The following is a 17343-nucleotide window of genomic DNA, read 5'->3' on the forward strand; positions in this document are numbered from 1 at the left end:
GTCAATATTCTCCTTTCAAAGGCAAACCTGCTTGATGAAAAGACTTTTGGTTGTTCTATGGAATGCATTTCTTGCACCCTATGAATGTGTAAAACCTTCCACCCCGAGCGTCCTACCACTAAAGGTTGTCTTGGAATTACCAGTAGGTTGCATTTTAGATTAAAAAATCATCACCAAGGCCTCAACAAAAACAAAAAGTCATAAGGCAACCCTAAGCTCAAAAATCACAATACTGGCTACCTAAACAACTTCTTAGAGCCCAAAATTATCCTTCTACTAATGATTTGATTTGGGCACCCAAAGCCAACGAACCTAGATCAATGACCTCAAGAAATTTCCCACAAAAGAAGAAAAGCTAAACCATGTTTCTAGCAAAATGAACCCAATGGGAATTTATGCACCAAACTTGACAACATAAGTCAAGGGTGGGTCCCTAAGAGCCTTCTCAAGTCTCAAGGATACTATATAGGGACATTGTTAGTCCTTTTTTGTACACTTTTTGTAATCCCTATCCTAGCTAGTATATTTTACATTGACCATATACACTTTTTGTAATCCCTATCCTTGTCTCAAGGATGTTATATAGGGACATTGTTAGTCCTTTTTCATACACTTTTTGGAATCCCTATCCTAGCTAATATATTTTACATTGTATGTGGCCAAAGGCCTACTTTTGTAATGAATGTCGGCCATATAAGGCTTGTATATGTAAAGAGAACATGTTTTGGGCACCCCATAAGTGTGGGCGAGTGGGCAAAGCCCACCTATATATAAGTGACATATGAGAGTGTGTATCTACTACTAAGCTCAAGTTTGTTGGGAGCTCCTTCCTTTTGTTGTTGTGTTTCTCTTCTAGAGTCTTGCATGCTTTCAAAGTTTATGTAGGCTGCTATGAAGTCTCGTAGAGTATGAAGTGAGTAGAGAGAGCTTGCTAGCTTCTCCCTCTTATGTGATTGGATTATGGAGGTCCAAACATTAGATTGGTAGAGCTTGAGGGCTTGACCACCCTTAAGGTTTCCATTCTTATGACCAATGCACTATAGATAGGTTTTTCCTCCTTGGTGTTGACATATTTATTGTGAAGCTAAAACTTCTCTACACAAGAGGCGCCATTGCCAAGGAGTAGAACTAGTAAGTGCGTGTGCATTTACCTTCCAGCTAAATCAGGTTCATTCTTAAACCCAACATTTGAGTATGAAATGTTATCGTACATGCCAACACAAGGGAGTGAAATAGAACCAAGAGTGCGGCAATCTAACCACCCTAGTAGCTCTAGATTCTAGTTTAGAAGTAGACGATAAATCCTTCACAAAGGAGGATACCAGATCATGATTGTGGGGAATTGGCTCAATTTAGCGTCCAAACATGAAAATGGATGAACAAAACCATGGAGATTTTATAGGAGAGTCATTAGAAAAGGAGTCGAAAGGCCCCAAGCCGAAAGACCAATGAGTTAGGGGCAATGAGCAAACAAGTTAGAGGCTAGGTAGTAACACAAGAACCACTAAAGCATACATTTTACAATGCTACAGCTTCGATACACCTAACCAAGTTCCAGTCTTTCATTGGATGCGAACGAGATAATCTTAGAGAGATAGCCACTAATGTCCTTGCATGGAATTAAGCTTGATCTCTCGCACAATTTGTGAGTGGTATTAACGGCTAGTGGGAAGTAGGAGTTCTATTTGGACTCTGACATGATGATGCATATCCCAAAAAGGGACATTGAGAGAGGGTTAGACCTTTAGGTCTAGGAGATTCCAAGAAGCTACTAGAGCTTAACAAAGCCCCAGTAAGGACTCAACTCCCTAGTGTAATTGACAGATGCTTCTTAAGGAGGCTTAGAGTCAACAATGAGGGAGTAATGATATATGAGGATACCCTTGGCAACCTCTATGTAATCACTAATACTCCTAGGGACTTGCAAAGATCTTTTTAATTTCCTAAATCACCCCTAGTAAAGCAAGTGTTACCACCAACCCATCAAACGCCATATGGTGACAAAGAAGGCAACACGTATCAATTTTGTACTCGAATCTCATCCCACCATATGTGTAGCAATCTTCTTTTATGACCTTCATGCTACCAACATGCTAAACTTGCCCTACATTTTCAAGGTTTGATCTTGCCACCATGAGATTTTGCCCTTAATTGGCTATGTTGTGTATAATGATGGTGAGAATAAACTGTGGTTTTATTGTTATTTAGTTTAACAATAGTAGGAGCTGGAGAGGAAGGGTGAGATTGCTGCAATTTAGATCGAGGTGTGCATTTTGTGTGTTCAATCTCATAAATGTGAATCCCACATCTATGAGTTTGTGGATCTCCTCTTTGTTGATCTAAGCATATTTTGGATTCTTGCAGAGTCATTTCTTTATGCATCTCAACTCGACCTTAATTAGAATCATGTGCATTATGACAAAGGGGTGTACTCCTTTCATGTTAGAGTATGACTAGGCAAACATGTCCCAATATTCATTGAGAATATCAATAAGATCTTTCTCTTCATTTGGTGAGAGATCTTTTGTGATCTACATAGGTTTGGGTTCCTCTCCATGGTCAACTAGATCCACCTCCTTAGTGTCAGTGCTCCTTCACAAACTTTTTTTGGATTTCTCCCAAAAGATCGCTTAGCCTTGTGAATTCAAATGACTCTCTCTCCTATGTTTTAGTTTTAAAAATGCTCAAGGATAAGCCTTGAATTTTCGGCTTTGCTACCACTCTCTCAAGACGACCCATGACAGTGTGAAGCTCCCTCTGTCTCATTGGCATGGATGTCTATGGTGCAGGCTTATGGGATGGGTGTGCCAAGCTCTAGCCTCATTGGCTTCTTGTCAATCAGGGGAGAGAATCTGAAAAGAAGTCTTAGATCTCATCTTGTGTATAATCTCGTGGATTACTAGATCGCTGTCTAGGTATAATCTCGTGGATTACTAGATCGATGTCTAGGAGGCAAGTCCATAGATATGAAACAAAGTTTCCCAACAAGCACCCTAGGGTAAAATATCAAAGAGTAGGTGGTGGAGGTATCTTACAAAAAATGAAGAGAGCTTGAGGAAGATCATAAAAGCCTAGAAAAATAAAATACATAAGAGGTTGTATATACAATACATGCATAAGAGGTTGCATTTTAGAAATCACTAACTCCACCTAGTTGTCAAGAGAGAGTTGGTCATGCTTTGGTTGAGGTCACTCTTGCCCTCACTCTATGCCCACCCCAAGTCCTAGTACGGGCCCACTCTGAGTCCCACTCCAGGCATACATACTCCTATCCCTCCTCGGTCTCCATATGCCTGCACTCCTTGCTTTGGGGCACCTACATGCTATTCTTACCGATGTCACAATAATGGATCCATCATCGAGGACCAAGCATATGTACTCCTATTGCTCCTCAGTCTCCATATGCCTACACTCCTTGCTCTGGGGCACTTACATGCTATTCTTACCGATGTCACAATAATGGATCCATCATCGAGGATGATGCATGTGCTCCCGTCTTAACGCGTGTGCATTAACTCTTGTCTGTTCAATTTTCCCATGATATTCTCAAAAAGTGGAAGTACCAACCGGATGAGAAGAAGACCTATATTCAACCAACTCTATCAAGATTTCCCGTAGTTAACAAAGATGCTAAGTTCAATAGAAAGTGAATGCTAAAGAGGATGACGGCCACTATGCATCATCGAAGGTGAGAAGTATAAGATACAATTAAAGAGGGAAAAAATAAGCCCCCATATTTTGATGCAGATGATTAGGCCAAGGCTAAGTTACTTGACACCAGTATAAGCAACAATAGGAGTCAATTAGAGCATGTCTTGAAGGTTCACAGTTACTTGTGTAACAGGGCTTCTCATCTTGGCAAAACGGATGCTTCCATGCATACTTTTTAAGTAAATCCTTCACAGTTACTCCATGTGTTAATGTGTAGCTTTTACCATATGTGTGCTCAACTTTCGGATATGAATGTGGGTAGTAGAAAGAAGCAACTAGTCGTGCCTATACACAAGATGAGTACGACTATGCATGGAGGCATGGAACATCTGCATTGCTTGAGATTCTAGAGTGAGAAGGGCATCCAATTAATTGGGCCCACGTTGTCAACTACGTAAGTATATTCCCTTACTAATTAAGTTTGGAAGCATGTAACTTATGGTTTGCCTATATTTATGTAGGAAATTCCGGAGGAGACCCGATGATGAGGAAGGGGGAGGAGGTGATATGATGACGATTAGATAGGTTGTTTTTTACAAAAGGTTTTTTTGTAAGATCTCGGCTCTAATCTTTTGTAACACAAAAATGTAATTGATACTTTCAATAATATAAATATAGACAATTTTGTGTGAAGAAATATGTCTTGCTTTAGAACACCTTCCCTTCAATCTCTCTTAAATTTGAGTATATGTTGTTGTGATACCAATGGCAAAATGGGATAGACTAGGGCTCGCAGAGTTGCCAATACATACATACATACATACATACAAAGTCAATATATACATACATAAAAAAACATCGTTGCCACATATTCAGGTCTTACCCCATATTCATTAATTAACGCCCCTCAAGAGGCACTAATTAATGGATCCTACCAAGGTTTAAACCTTAGTGTTTAAACCTTACCGAGGTTTAAACCTTACTTCTCTCTGCGCAGCCCTAGCCCACCAATACCCACCCTCTCTCTCTCCCCCCCTGCATTCCGAACCTCTCTCAAATTACGCGAACAACAAAAAAAAAAAAAACACAGTGTTCATCGTCGCTCTCTTTCAAACTGAAAATCAGTATGGCCTCATTGTTTTCATCTCTCTCGCGCGCATCACACAAAGGATTCGGACGCTCACAGGAAATCGAAATATCTCGCTCTTTGTGATCGCCCTTCGTCTAACAATTTACAAGGAAATGAGAGGATTTGCATAAATTAAATTAAAAGGGTTGTAGTACCACCTTGATAGCCTAGCTTTGGGGTTGATGCAAATGCTAAGTTGGATAATGATAATGTTAAATTTCAAAAGCTACATTGACCTCTTTGTCAATAGTAGAAGCCCCTTAACTTTCACATACTAAAACTTTCTACCAAACCATTGCTTTTTTTTAATTAAAGTTTAAAAAAAAATTAAGCAGCAAATACCTTAAATTTTTCATTAAGACTTAAATTTTGGACTTCTAATTGATTTTTAAGCCTAAGATTGATTGTATTACACCATAGATATGTTTGTGAAGCAAACTCTGGAAAGCAATGAGAAATTGGCTCATTAAATCCTTTGATCCAAATAAAGTCCAAACAGCTCGACATTACAACTGTAATTTGGCCTATGAATTCTTATGGAATTAAAAAGCCTAGAGGTAGCCAATGTGATCCTTAAAAATCCCATGTTTTCTTCATTATGTACACGATAATATGAAAAAAGGAAACCTTCGATTTTCACTATCCATGTGATCCAAATAATTCCATAAAGGTCATCAATAATGAGGACATAAATATATCCACAGACACATTTTTTTCATGTTGCCAAACTAGTGTTAACAATCCCTTCACACATGTCCTTGCCTTTGTCCCCTAATTTTGTCGTGTTGTGCCTTCATTCCCTCCTTTTCCTTGGCTCAGATCAAGCAGTGTAGCCAAGCTTTCCCCCATCACAGTGCAAAGGACCCCTCTTTTCATCTAAGACTTGAATTTTCCTCATCCTAGAATAAAAGAAGGCCCCATATATATCCACTCCTCTTCCTTGCAGCCCTACATGAATAAAAATATTTATTATTATACAAGTCTCAGATGCACTCTCTTGATGCCCTGATAGAAGTTGGATCAAAAAATCTTACTAGCTAGTGAGCTATCTCTTTGCTTGTCAATCAAAAGCTCCACTAGATGGGCAACTTATTTGTTGTGCAAGACTCAGTGTCACTTATCACACAGCACAAAGAAGAGAGAGAGGTATTAACGTCGGTAGAATGCAACACGAGGGCATATACGACCCACGGTGGGACTTGAAGAGAGAGAGAGAGAGAGAGAGAGAGAGAGAGAGAGAGAGAGATTGCATGTAGGCAAATGGAGAGAGTGGCATGCTTTGTGAAGAGTAGGAGAAAACTCTCAAGTTTCTATGTGGAAGATATAGAGGGCATTCCAATTCAAATAATGAGCATCTATTTTGAGTGGTTCATACCACAACTTTGATTATTTTAGACTATGGCTGTGTATCCAATGTATACATGTGCTAGCATTGTACATATAAGCTAGCCATTATTTTCAGGTTCACAGAGTAGTTTATTACATATACTAAGATTTATGGTTAGTCCATTTATTTTTGTGTAAACGAGGCCACTTTTAAAAAAGGTACGTTATTAATGGGCCAATACATGATTAAAATACTCTCGTAAGGAAGGAAAAGCCACTTAAGCATATACTCTCGTAAGGAAAGAGGAGCCACTTCCATAGAGGGAAAGATTCAACCCGATGCTTCTCTTATGGAGTAACTATTTGAGAAGAATAAAGTTAAGCCATGTGTAGAATAGAGTGTCTTCAACAGTGTAGAATAGAGTGTCTGCAACAGCTTTGGCCAAGGTCAACACCACTCTTGAAGGGTTTCTCTCGAGGCTATTGGTGAAGAGATGTAAAATTTTCCTGTGAGTCTGCAGAAAATAATGGCACCTTGATGGTATCTCTTCTACATTGATGATATCAATTTTGTACTCGAATCTCATCCCAGTGTATGTGCAACAATCTTCTTTTATGACCTTCAAGCTACCAACATGCTAAACTTGCCCTGGATTTTCATGGTTTGAACTTCCCTTCGTGAGCTTTTGCCCTTAATAATTGGCTATGTTGTGTATAATGATGGTGAGAATAAACTGTGGTTTTATTGTTATTTAGTTTAACAATAGCAGGAGCTGAAGAGGAGGGGTGAGATTGCTGCGATTTAGATCGAGGCGTGCGAGTAAGATGGGAAAACTGCATCATTAATTAAATGCCAATAGGACCATATCATAATTCACTTTCTTAATTGGGTGTACTACATAAATGGATCTTCCAATTAGTTAGCACCTTTGAAAGAAGATCAAAAATCTCAATCAAAGCAGACCTTCAAGTGCACAGTGATCCAAAAGGACGGACAGAGAACAACATTCAAAGACACAAGCTATTTTGGATATTGTAGGGAATTCATGGATTGCATCGCCCTTCCTTGCTTAATTCAAAGCACTTATCAATGTGGCAAACGACCAGGGTGTTGCATATAGTTACGACGATCTAAGTGCCCAACAAGAAAAAAGAACACACTAACCATGGCCTGGTTTGAAGATCAGCATACATACAGGGTTTGCAAAATGTGAAAGAAGGATTGTGGGGGTTTGAAAAACTAAGTAACTATGTTCCTCCTTATTTGAACTCACCGAAAATGTTGCATCATTTTTAAGAAACCAATGATATGTCTACTACTAAGTAATTAATTATACAATTGCTTCTTCTTTTTTGGAAATATATACTATATTAAGAACTTGTCAACAATTATATACAAGATTCAAATATATCATTTCCTAAACTCCCACCATTTCACTCTTTAACAACATAGTATGGAAGTAGACAAACCACATACCTTGCACATGATCCATCTCATGACCAAAGCACCACAGTTGGACTATGATATTGGAATGCCCAAGTGCTCACAAGCTTTTAAGAGGATAATTTTCTTATGTGCAAGTGATTAGCCTAAATTTTGGGAGGTGTCAACAAATATCGAGTGACTCTACTTTTCTTATGTAGAAAAGACACCACATCTCAAGCCAACACCAAGTAAATGGACTTGCACTTGACAAACCCATTGTTTATACAACTCACACAAAGTTCAACATGAACAAGACAAACAAGTTCATGACTGACAGAGCTCTTTGTTTGCTCTAGCTCTCCTCAAGGGAAAGATGTTTGACGTGACATTGATAGAAACCTAAGAATATAAGGCACTGATTTGTCAATTATTCATTGTTAATGTTGCTATGTAAAAATAAACAACTTATTAAACTGACATGACTTTGCTGCGAATCCAAGCATGCCTTGCACTAATTGGTGAATGATTCATTCTTTCTAATGTTAGTGAAGGTGGGTTTTTTTAAGGTGTTAACTATTTCAAGCTTTTTACATCACTCAAATGCCAACCTTGAGGCCCAAAACCCTAGTGTCATTTGATTGTTAGTAGTCAAGCCGAGTATGCCTCATGGTGACCCTCCAACCCTGATGTGATGAATGTGGTAGACCACCTCGAATTGTCTTTAAGTGGTATGAGCACTTTCATAGTCAATGCAAATTAGAACAGATGCAGGAGGTGGTAATCTTTGTAAACAATATACTAAGCCTGTCGAATTCATTAGAGTGCTCCCTCCCACAAAGTCACGCTCACTAGAGCAACCCTTGTGGAGTAATATGCCTAACATCATTTCTTGGAGCACTCTTTGTCCACTGATGTGCTATGTATTTTTCTATGGTAGCCATGATGTTGGTCGTAGCATGTAGGGTATTGATTGGTCAATGACGTATTCTCATTCTTATTCTAAACCTTTATATACCCATAACACGCACGTGCTAAATCTAAGAGATTTTCAATTCCCAGCTCTCCACCACCACTTGCTTGTCTTGTGAAGCACATCCTAACGAGCATCACATAACCGTCACGATTAGGTGTTAAATCACTTCATTGGAGCTCTAAGAAACTAGTGTTAAATTTCCTCATAGTGCTTGCTTACAAGAAAATGATCCTCGTGACAATAGTTTAAAATTAGAGACCAAGTACATGCTTCTCCCACCTATTTAATGATTGTACTCTTTTTTCTCCCACCTATTTAATGATTGTACTCTTTTTGAGTACCACAATACTGTGTTATCTTCACTCGGTGGCTTTGCTCTAGAATAAAGCCTTCTCTCTGTACTTTTAAGAGTTTGAACTGACAATAAGTATTCAAATACTATTTCCGCTCCATTTAAGACTTGTTATGTGTGCACTTAAGGTACCAGGCCCAGTCTGAAAATTCAGCCCTGAGGGACAATCTTATATCTTATAAGTACCGTTGAGCCCGAGCTATTGAGAGTTTTACAGTGTACTGCAATAACATACATTCGCTTGTGTTCATAGATACAAGTGGTGAAAGCCAAAAAGGGAAGCACACTTTCATCCCTTGTTCTATTCCCATTTCAAAAATGCACAATACCAATGTGCTCATGTAATTTTGATCACCTTTCAAGTCTCTGTAATTACATGGAGGAACTTAAGGGCGGAAGGCATTGAAAGCATGGCCACTTAAAAGCTAATCAAGTGATTTAACCTAATCTGACAATTGGGAGGTGGAACGATACCTTGAGACTCCTAGGACTATAGATTAGTTTATCTCACCTCTCCGTCACATACTCATTTGGTGTTTCCTTGAATGGGGCCGTGGTGATTTTCCTATTGATCATCACAACCTTATTAAAATAATATAAGCGTCCCAAACCAAGGCTCTTGGAGAATGATCAAAATCTGTCCGAAACACACTCAGTGCACAAAATCTAACCACAGCAGCATCCCAGAATTGCAGCTGCAAAAAGTGGACAACTTCCCAAGATAAACAGATTACCCAAGTATGCAACCCCCCAATTAGACTCCTACGCATAGCTCCAGTGCAAAGTATGCTCAAAAAACGCCATCACATTTTGAGTAAGCCTTCAAGATAGGTTCACTGGCCCGTAAACATGAGCTTAGGCATTTGTTAATAAAGCAAGCCACCAATCAACGAATAGCGTGATATTGAGCTGAGAAGCGTTTCGGAGGAAGCTTGCGTAGGATGAATAATACTAATGCTGATGGCAAGATCTCCACGAGCTGCCCAAAAACAAACATACAATTTAACTCAGTAAGAGATCACTGTCGAGAACCACTTCATGTTATTCATAAATAGACACTTCTTGACATGACCTCAACACTAAGTTCAATTTTCTACCTTCCTCAATTTTCTACCTTTCTTAGAAGAAAGGGACACAGAATAGAACCTTACCATGTAGTATATCAGGTTCAGTAAGGGATGATTCAGCACATCCAAGTCAGCATCTTCATCAAATGCTGACAATGCTACCTGAAGAGCTCATCGCAAACAATTAACTCAATCCAAAATCACTAGTCTCAAAATCAAAACAAAACTTCCATGTAGTTGATGTGCGACTTACCACAACTGTTCTGATGATAAAGCATGTGAAGCATATGGCTGTGACGAATCCGACCTGCCATCACAAGCACAGCCTGCAAAGTCAATCCAAGAAAACAAAGCTGCAAATCTACATGAAAGACCCAAAATATAAAAGAAGAAAAGGAACTCCATAGAATGAGTTCTTCCCATCTAGGCCCATACAGTTTGTTTATCAGTGAGTGTGAGTGGCTTTTGAGAAATGCAACTTCATGAACTGGAAGAGAAAAAGAGGGTGCACCATCACTTAATAACAAATAGGTCCACTAAAAACTGCCACAGCACCAATAATGCAGAAACCTCATATGCATTATTTGTGTACCTCTCTTAGTTTCTTTCGACGCCCTTTTGATTCTAGTGGAAACCGCCGGAGCATCAAGAACAGCCTGAACAAACGCATGTTCAGAAACACTAAATTTGTGGTTGGAGGCATGTTCAAAAACATTAAAACATTCATCAATGGACACAGTGGAGCTTCGCACCTTCCACCATACAACAAGAAGCCAACAGCAGCGAAGAAGGATACAACTGCAACAAAACAGATGAGATGTTTACAAATTCAACCTTCAGACCCCCACCAAAACATCCCTCTCCACCCACCCCACCCCCCCTTTTTTCTTAAGTTTTCAAAAATTTCACGATGGGAATTTTGGGAGAAAAAGGTATCATTTCTTTGGTACAAAAAGAAAAGGGGGAAAGAGGCTTTGAGGGGAGCGGGGCAGCAGGCGGGCCCGGGGGCCGCCCGGGGGGGGGGGGGGGGGGGGGGGGGGGGGGGGGGTGTATCTGTGTGTGGAGAAGCCGAGTGAAATCTCAACTCTGATAATCTCCAAAATTTGGAACAATCGAAAGTTGGCCTATAAGGCAATTCCATAGGTAGGAGTATTATTTATCCATATGGTGCTTAACAAGCACATACTTATTACTAGTGGTAGAATTGCAACCACAGCCAAGCACACAAGAGTACATAGGCATGACAGCCTCGTGTGGGAAGAGTTGTTAGCTCTTATTCATGATTGGGGTTCTCAAGAAAACCGTCCCCCTCAACATTGACCCCTCACACCAAACCCTAATCATCAGCTCGTCTCCCAAGTAGAGTTCTCCTTTTTGCCCTATCTACACACACACATACATATGAAGCCTTCGTAGAGATTGTTCACACACACACACCATTTGTTACTTGGATAAGGCTTGCTCTCCAACACTCCCCCCTCAAGTGTTATCTAGTACACACTTCATTTGGATAAATCTATGCCTATGACATAGTTTCACTAGAAGTTGTCTGATTCTATCCTTGGAGTAGAGTACAATGATAGTCAAGCCACTTTCTGTGTGGTAGACCTTAAAAAAGCCCATAAGTCTTCATACTCAGCACAATTTGCTGTATCTTCTTTGCAAGCTTCTTCTTCTTCTTCTGTGACATTGACCTTTGCTTTCTTGTAAAAGCAATTGTTTGGTTTTTCCACAATGTTGCAAGGCTTCTTGGCATAGCAATCCACTGCATGATTGTTCCTTCCGCAGATGGAACACTTTTTACCTTTGAAATTCTTCTTTTGAAAGGAGTTGTTCCCCTCCGCTTTGTTGTTTATCTTCCTTTATTGTTCCTTGAAGGAGGCTATGACTCCTTCCAAGGTAATATATTTGGCACGTTCTTCAATGTGATGATGAGGTTCCCACACATGGAATTCATGAGTACTGCCAAGGCCACATCATCTTCAACTTGTACCTTTAGACCTGCAAGCTAGTTCATTAAGGACTTCATCTTGTTCACATGAGCATCAAAGCTCTCATGTGGTTGCATTAAAAGACTATATAACTCTATCTGCAAAGAAACTTTGGAGTTATTTGATTGAGCCCAAAAAAGCTTGTCCATCTTTTCATAAGCTTCTTTGGAGGTTGGGAGATCTACAACATGGTGTCTAAAATTATCACGGAGACCAAGAGCTATGAGGCCAAAGTCTCTTTGATCCCTAAGCTTCCATGCTTTCTAAGCTGCATCTTCAATCTCAAGCATCTTCTCGTCTCCTCCAATGAAAGGCCAAAGGTCCTCCCTCATGAGACTAAATTTTAGTTTAGTCTACCAAGTATGGAAACTTTCCCCATCGAAATTGTCAATGAACATGTGGGTAGCCATGATATCCTATGAATTTGGGAAGGTCTTAGCAAAGGAGAGTTCCCAATGCCAAGGTCTAATCCCTTACAAAAAATGCCCTTAAAAAATAAGGGTTTAATTAGGATTTTTTTTTATTAGGTTTTCCAAAATTTGGGTTTCCAAACAAGGAGGTTTTGAGCAATGATATTGTAGCATATAAGCACAACACTTAAATGCTTGATTTGTACCCTCAATTTTGAAAAATGGAGTAATTAGAATTAAAAGCTGATCAATAAACTATTGCGCAAATTCACGCGTCTTAATGGTAGACATAATAGGTTAAAATCTAGCCATCTTGGTAAATCGATCAACTACCCAAATAGTATCTAGTCCTCTATTGGATCGATGTAGCTCCACTATAAAGTCCTCGGACCATTGAATAATCGGGATTTCTAAAAGATGTAACAATCCTCCAGCCTTAAGACATTTGGCCTTGTACACTTGATATTGAGGACACTTTACCAGAGTCTTAGATATATGCCTTCATCTTAGTCCAAACATTCATTTCACTAAATTAGATTCACTTTGCTCCGAGATATTTTTGTAAGAGTATGATGACATCCAATTAGGATCCTATTTTTCACCTCCACAACATCCGGTAGATAGACCTTACCATTTTGAAATAACAATCCATTCCAAATAAGGAAATGATACCTAACCATTATATCAAAGGTTATATTCTCTGAGCTATGGTCATCATCTCACGGACCTCCCCTCTTGCTCAAGGCTAGAAATAGCACTTCTGACCTAGGCACCCAAGAGAGAGCAAGGAAAACCTGATTTCTAGAATGCAAACCCTAGAGCAGACCACATATGTGATTACATCTGAGCAAAATGATTTCAAAATCTACTCACTTATATAGGTTTTAAGTCAGTGTGATTATAATATAGGTTTTAAGCCAATAAGAGTAATAGTGATCATAATATAGGTTTTAAGTCAATAAGAGTAATAGTGATTATAATATAGGTTTTGAGTCAATAAGAGTGATAGTGTTTGATAAAGTCTACTCACTTACATAGGTTTTTCGGCAAGAGTAAATAGTGATTATAATAAATCTACTCACTCCTATATATTTTAAGTCAATAAGAATAATAGTGATTGATAAAATCAGTCACGTTTAAATTTACATTGGCATTTGCAAAAAAATGAATTGTCAAATTGTATGGTTGTTATGTCAAAGGTTGATTGAGTTATACTCAATTGGGAGATCCCAACTACAACATATGACGTGCAACCGTTTGTGGGATTTGCTAGGCATATTCTACCCGCATCAACAAGTTTTATGATCTCTCCGCAATGGACTGCAAGCTTTGAGAAGTCAGAGGGCATATGATCCACAACAAGATCCAGTTAGACAAGGTGGACCACAAGTTCACCTACCACACCCAGAAACGCTACCAAGTAGCAAAGAGGCCAAAGATCATGGAGCATATGGACACACTTGGACTCGACAGGCAAGGGCAGCTCGAAGATCTAGCTCCAAAAATGTTGCCGGTTACTCCACTGCGCACTTGGCATCGTCTCGAGCCAACGCAAAGCTTGATGATCAATGCGAAACTCAAAGTTGCGTCCATGAAGAATATGTTTCTAGTGATTTAAGGGCTTGGATCACAACAAGGAGTTCCCGGTCATAGACCAAGTAATTCTACTTTCCATAATTCACTTTACGAAACCTGTCAAAATTTGAATGACCATTTTGCGTAAAACAGCTCCTATGGTGATATTACTTGCATCTATGATAACCTGGAATGGATCATCCCACGGGGTGAGCGCTAAATAAGGAGCCTTAGATACAACCAAGTTCAAGTCCTTGAAAGCTTGTGTCATGTGCATGCCACATGGACATGGTGATCCTAGATTTACCACAAGTATGGCAGCAGATTTAGGTCTTTTTAAGGCTCAGATGGAGCTGGACAGCAGTTGGCAGGAGGGCAGATTCACATGTGTGAAGGTCGGCAATGTTTTCCATGCATATCGGGAAGTCGGCAACGTTTGCGTGTATTTTCTGGTGTCCTCCAATTGGCCCCAACAGCTGGTTGGCCAGCTCCATAGACAGCAAGAGATACTATATAAGTAGAGTCTACCATTTCCTTTTATTCATCAGTTTTCCCTGCACTTTTGGGGCTGATCAAGAAACCTCTTTGGGAAGGCTTCAATCTTCCAAATCTATCAAGTTAAACATACTTTTTGGTATGATATTAATATAGTAAATTAGGACTGAAAATTTGCTCTCTCTCTCTCTCTCTCTCTCTCTCTCTCTCTCTCTCTCCAAATATTCTTTGGGTTTTGCATCTATATGTTCCTATCAAAGGCATTTAGGGCTAAAAGAAGACACAGAGCTTCTGCTCATGTGACAATGGTGGCATGATTGAGTATCTTGTTAAGGAAACCCTACCCTAACGTGTCGTGGGAAGTTGGCTTTCTGTCGAGCTCGCGCATGGTTCAAGAGCTCCACCGTCACCACTCGTCACTGCCATCCTCCCGCACTCGTCGTCACACCGAGGCGGTTACTCTAATCCAACGGGTGATGCAAGCTCTCTCGCGAAGATCGTGTGGAATCTCGACGGAAGAGGATCGCGCTGGTTAGCCTAATCACTCAAGAAAGAGAGAGAAAGCAAGAGGAAACAAGTGATTAGCACTAATCACTCCCAAACCCTAACCCTAAGCACACCACATATTCTAGATTAGAGTTGCAAGAAAGAGAGAGAGAGAGAGAGAGAGAGAGAGAGAGAGAGAGCACTCCACTTTTATCGCACAAATGGGAGAATGAATTACAAACAAGAGAAATTGGCTTTTATAGTTCCAACCCTTTTTCCACTAGGCCGTCCAGAGTAAGTGACCCGGGGCGCCCAAAACATAGTTTCAAGGCTTTTCTTCGTGGCTTGGCCAACTGACAAAGATCCTCTTGTCTGTCCTTCGAAACTCAATACTTGGGAGCGTCTCTAAGGCGTTTCCCTCATCAAATGACAAGATTTACAATATATAGTACCAACGCCCATTTCATAAGTGTGCGGACAAAGTTATCATAAGAATGTCTACCCTAGCATGTCGTGGAAAGTTGCCTATCCGCCGAGCTCGAGCATGGCTCAAAAGCTATATCATAGCTGCTCATCGCCGCCATCCTCCCGCACTCGTTGTCACACCAAGACGGTTACTCTAATCCAACGGATGATGCAAGCTCTCTTACAAAGATCGTGTGGGATCTCCGTGAAAGAGGATCGCGCATTTCATAAGTGTACGGACATAACTGTCGTAGGAATGTATTAACCAAGATGTGGTTAACATACTCCCCTTCCTAAAGTCGATCGCGTCCTCATGATCGATCAAGGGTTGGTGAGACACCCGAGAAAGTGTCGCACTTGGTTAGTGCTCTTGTCTCTCCGGAGATGAGAGAGGATGGGGGAGTTAGTAAGATAAAAAGAAGTTAGTGGAGTGCAAACAATTACGTATTCAGCTAGTCTGTTGGACGCTATTGAGTTTTCTTTTTTGTATGAGCCCAGTAGTACTCTATATTTTGTTTTTGGTGTTTTTCTACTTTTATGTCACCTTTGCAGTAGGACATTCTCATTAAAGGAGTTAGAGTACTTGAATGAGTAGACTAGCATGGAATACTTAATGACCAGTATCCCAATGATAGGTGATACGATGAAGAAGGGGTTAGTAAAACAATGATGTTAGTAAGAAAATGGTGAGAGGAAAATTCTGGAGGGACAAGGAGGTAACACCGCATGGAGACTGCTTGCGCTCCGAGATGTTGCATGTCGATGGCAATGTATATGAAGCTCTACCATCTTTGTCAAGACACCGTGATAGGTATTTTGACTCTCATGGAGGTATCGGTTTGCGGTGTTCTCTCTTTTTCCTTTTATGCTTTGTCTTCTTCGGACATTAGAACTCTGGGATCCTATGGTGATAGAAGTGGTAGCTGATGACGAGAATCCAGACACTTGGAGCCAAAGAAGAAGTTAAGGGTGGGATTGATTAGACATGAAGCACAGTTATTCGAATGCAGCGAGAGTGATTAAGAAGATCTAGGTGATGGATCATACCATTGACTAGGCTTGCACCCACCATGGTCCCTCCATCCAAAGATGTACCTAGATGGCTGTCGATGATGAAGCTTTGTGCGGTGTGTGTGCACAAGACAGAGCCCAATGAGATTTCCAAGTGTTGTGCATGGGTGAGGGCAAAAGGTGTGTCCATGGTTCTAATCAGCTAGATCCTAATTACCTAGGGACTTTTTTTATATATATATAATGTGCTTATTGGTCAGCACCCCTAAAGCCTCACCAAGCAAGAGATCATTGCTCTTGGTGGTGGTCAAAAGTCTTTAGCAAAGGGAGCGGGAGCTTTGGCCATGGTATGTGAGTGCCAGGTATATAAATTAACCTTAAGCATTTGAGACCCTTTGCAAAGGTAGACATGATGCATGTCCCAGTCGTGGATCAGTCAGGTTTGTCTCGTGAAGGGTCGATCCAAGATGGCATCATAAGCGGCATTACGAAAGTCCATGACCACAAATGTGAGGTGGAATGTCATGTCACAGACTTTTACCTTGAGGTTATGCGCTATGCCCAGGGATTTTGCAGATTTCCCGTCCGCAAGCTTGATCACCAAGGTGGTGGGATCAAGGCATGGTTGACCCCAGTTTTCCCAACATATTTGTGTGAGGATGCTTACGCCAGCACCTCCATCCAGGATGCCTTTGACCACATGTCCGTTATAGGAAATGGGCAAAGCGACGTTGGTGTCATCACCTTCAACGTAGCGGCCCAGCGCATTTACGTGAATTGTGGGTGCACCTTTGGATTCTAGGTTGTGGTGATGAGTAAGTCTAGATGATGGGACTCAAATTCATCCGAGGAATCTGAGGTAACGTCCTCCTCCATAGAAGCCTGTAGTTTGCATTCCATCCAATCCCGAAGGTCATTCCATAAATTTGGACTGCCTTTTAACAAGGTTCCAATGGGCATTTAGATTTGGAAGGAAAGGAAGGCAA

The 17343-nt window shown here is 40.4% G+C and overlaps 1 protein-coding gene across 1 annotated transcript in view; it reads right to left on the bottom strand.

The window, feature by feature from the left end:
• Window positions 1–9030: 9030 nt before the first annotated feature.
• Window positions 9031–17343, bottom strand: part of TOM1 (tobamovirus multiplication 1) — a 45226-nt gene continuing 36913 nt past the window's right edge. Inside the window, exons 7-11 of the mRNA XM_086804727.1 lie at window positions 10677–10722; window positions 10517–10580; window positions 10178–10231; window positions 10009–10086; window positions 9031–9836 (exon numbers count right to left, since the gene is read on the bottom strand). Coding sequence (XP_086660853.1) covers window positions 9744–9836; window positions 10009–10086; window positions 10178–10231; window positions 10517–10580; window positions 10677–10722 — 335 coding nt within the window. The 3' untranslated portion in view covers window positions 9031–9743. The remainder of the gene's footprint in view (window positions 9837–10008; window positions 10087–10177; window positions 10232–10516; window positions 10581–10676; window positions 10723–17343) is intronic.

The sequence above is a fragment of the Cibotium barometz genome, chromosome 11 (assembly GCF_041138505.1).
Source record: "Cibotium barometz isolate CiBa-2024 chromosome 11, ASM4113850v1, whole genome shotgun sequence".
NCBI classification, from domain to species: domain Eukaryota; kingdom Viridiplantae; phylum Streptophyta; class Polypodiopsida; order Cyatheales; family Cibotiaceae; genus Cibotium; species Cibotium barometz.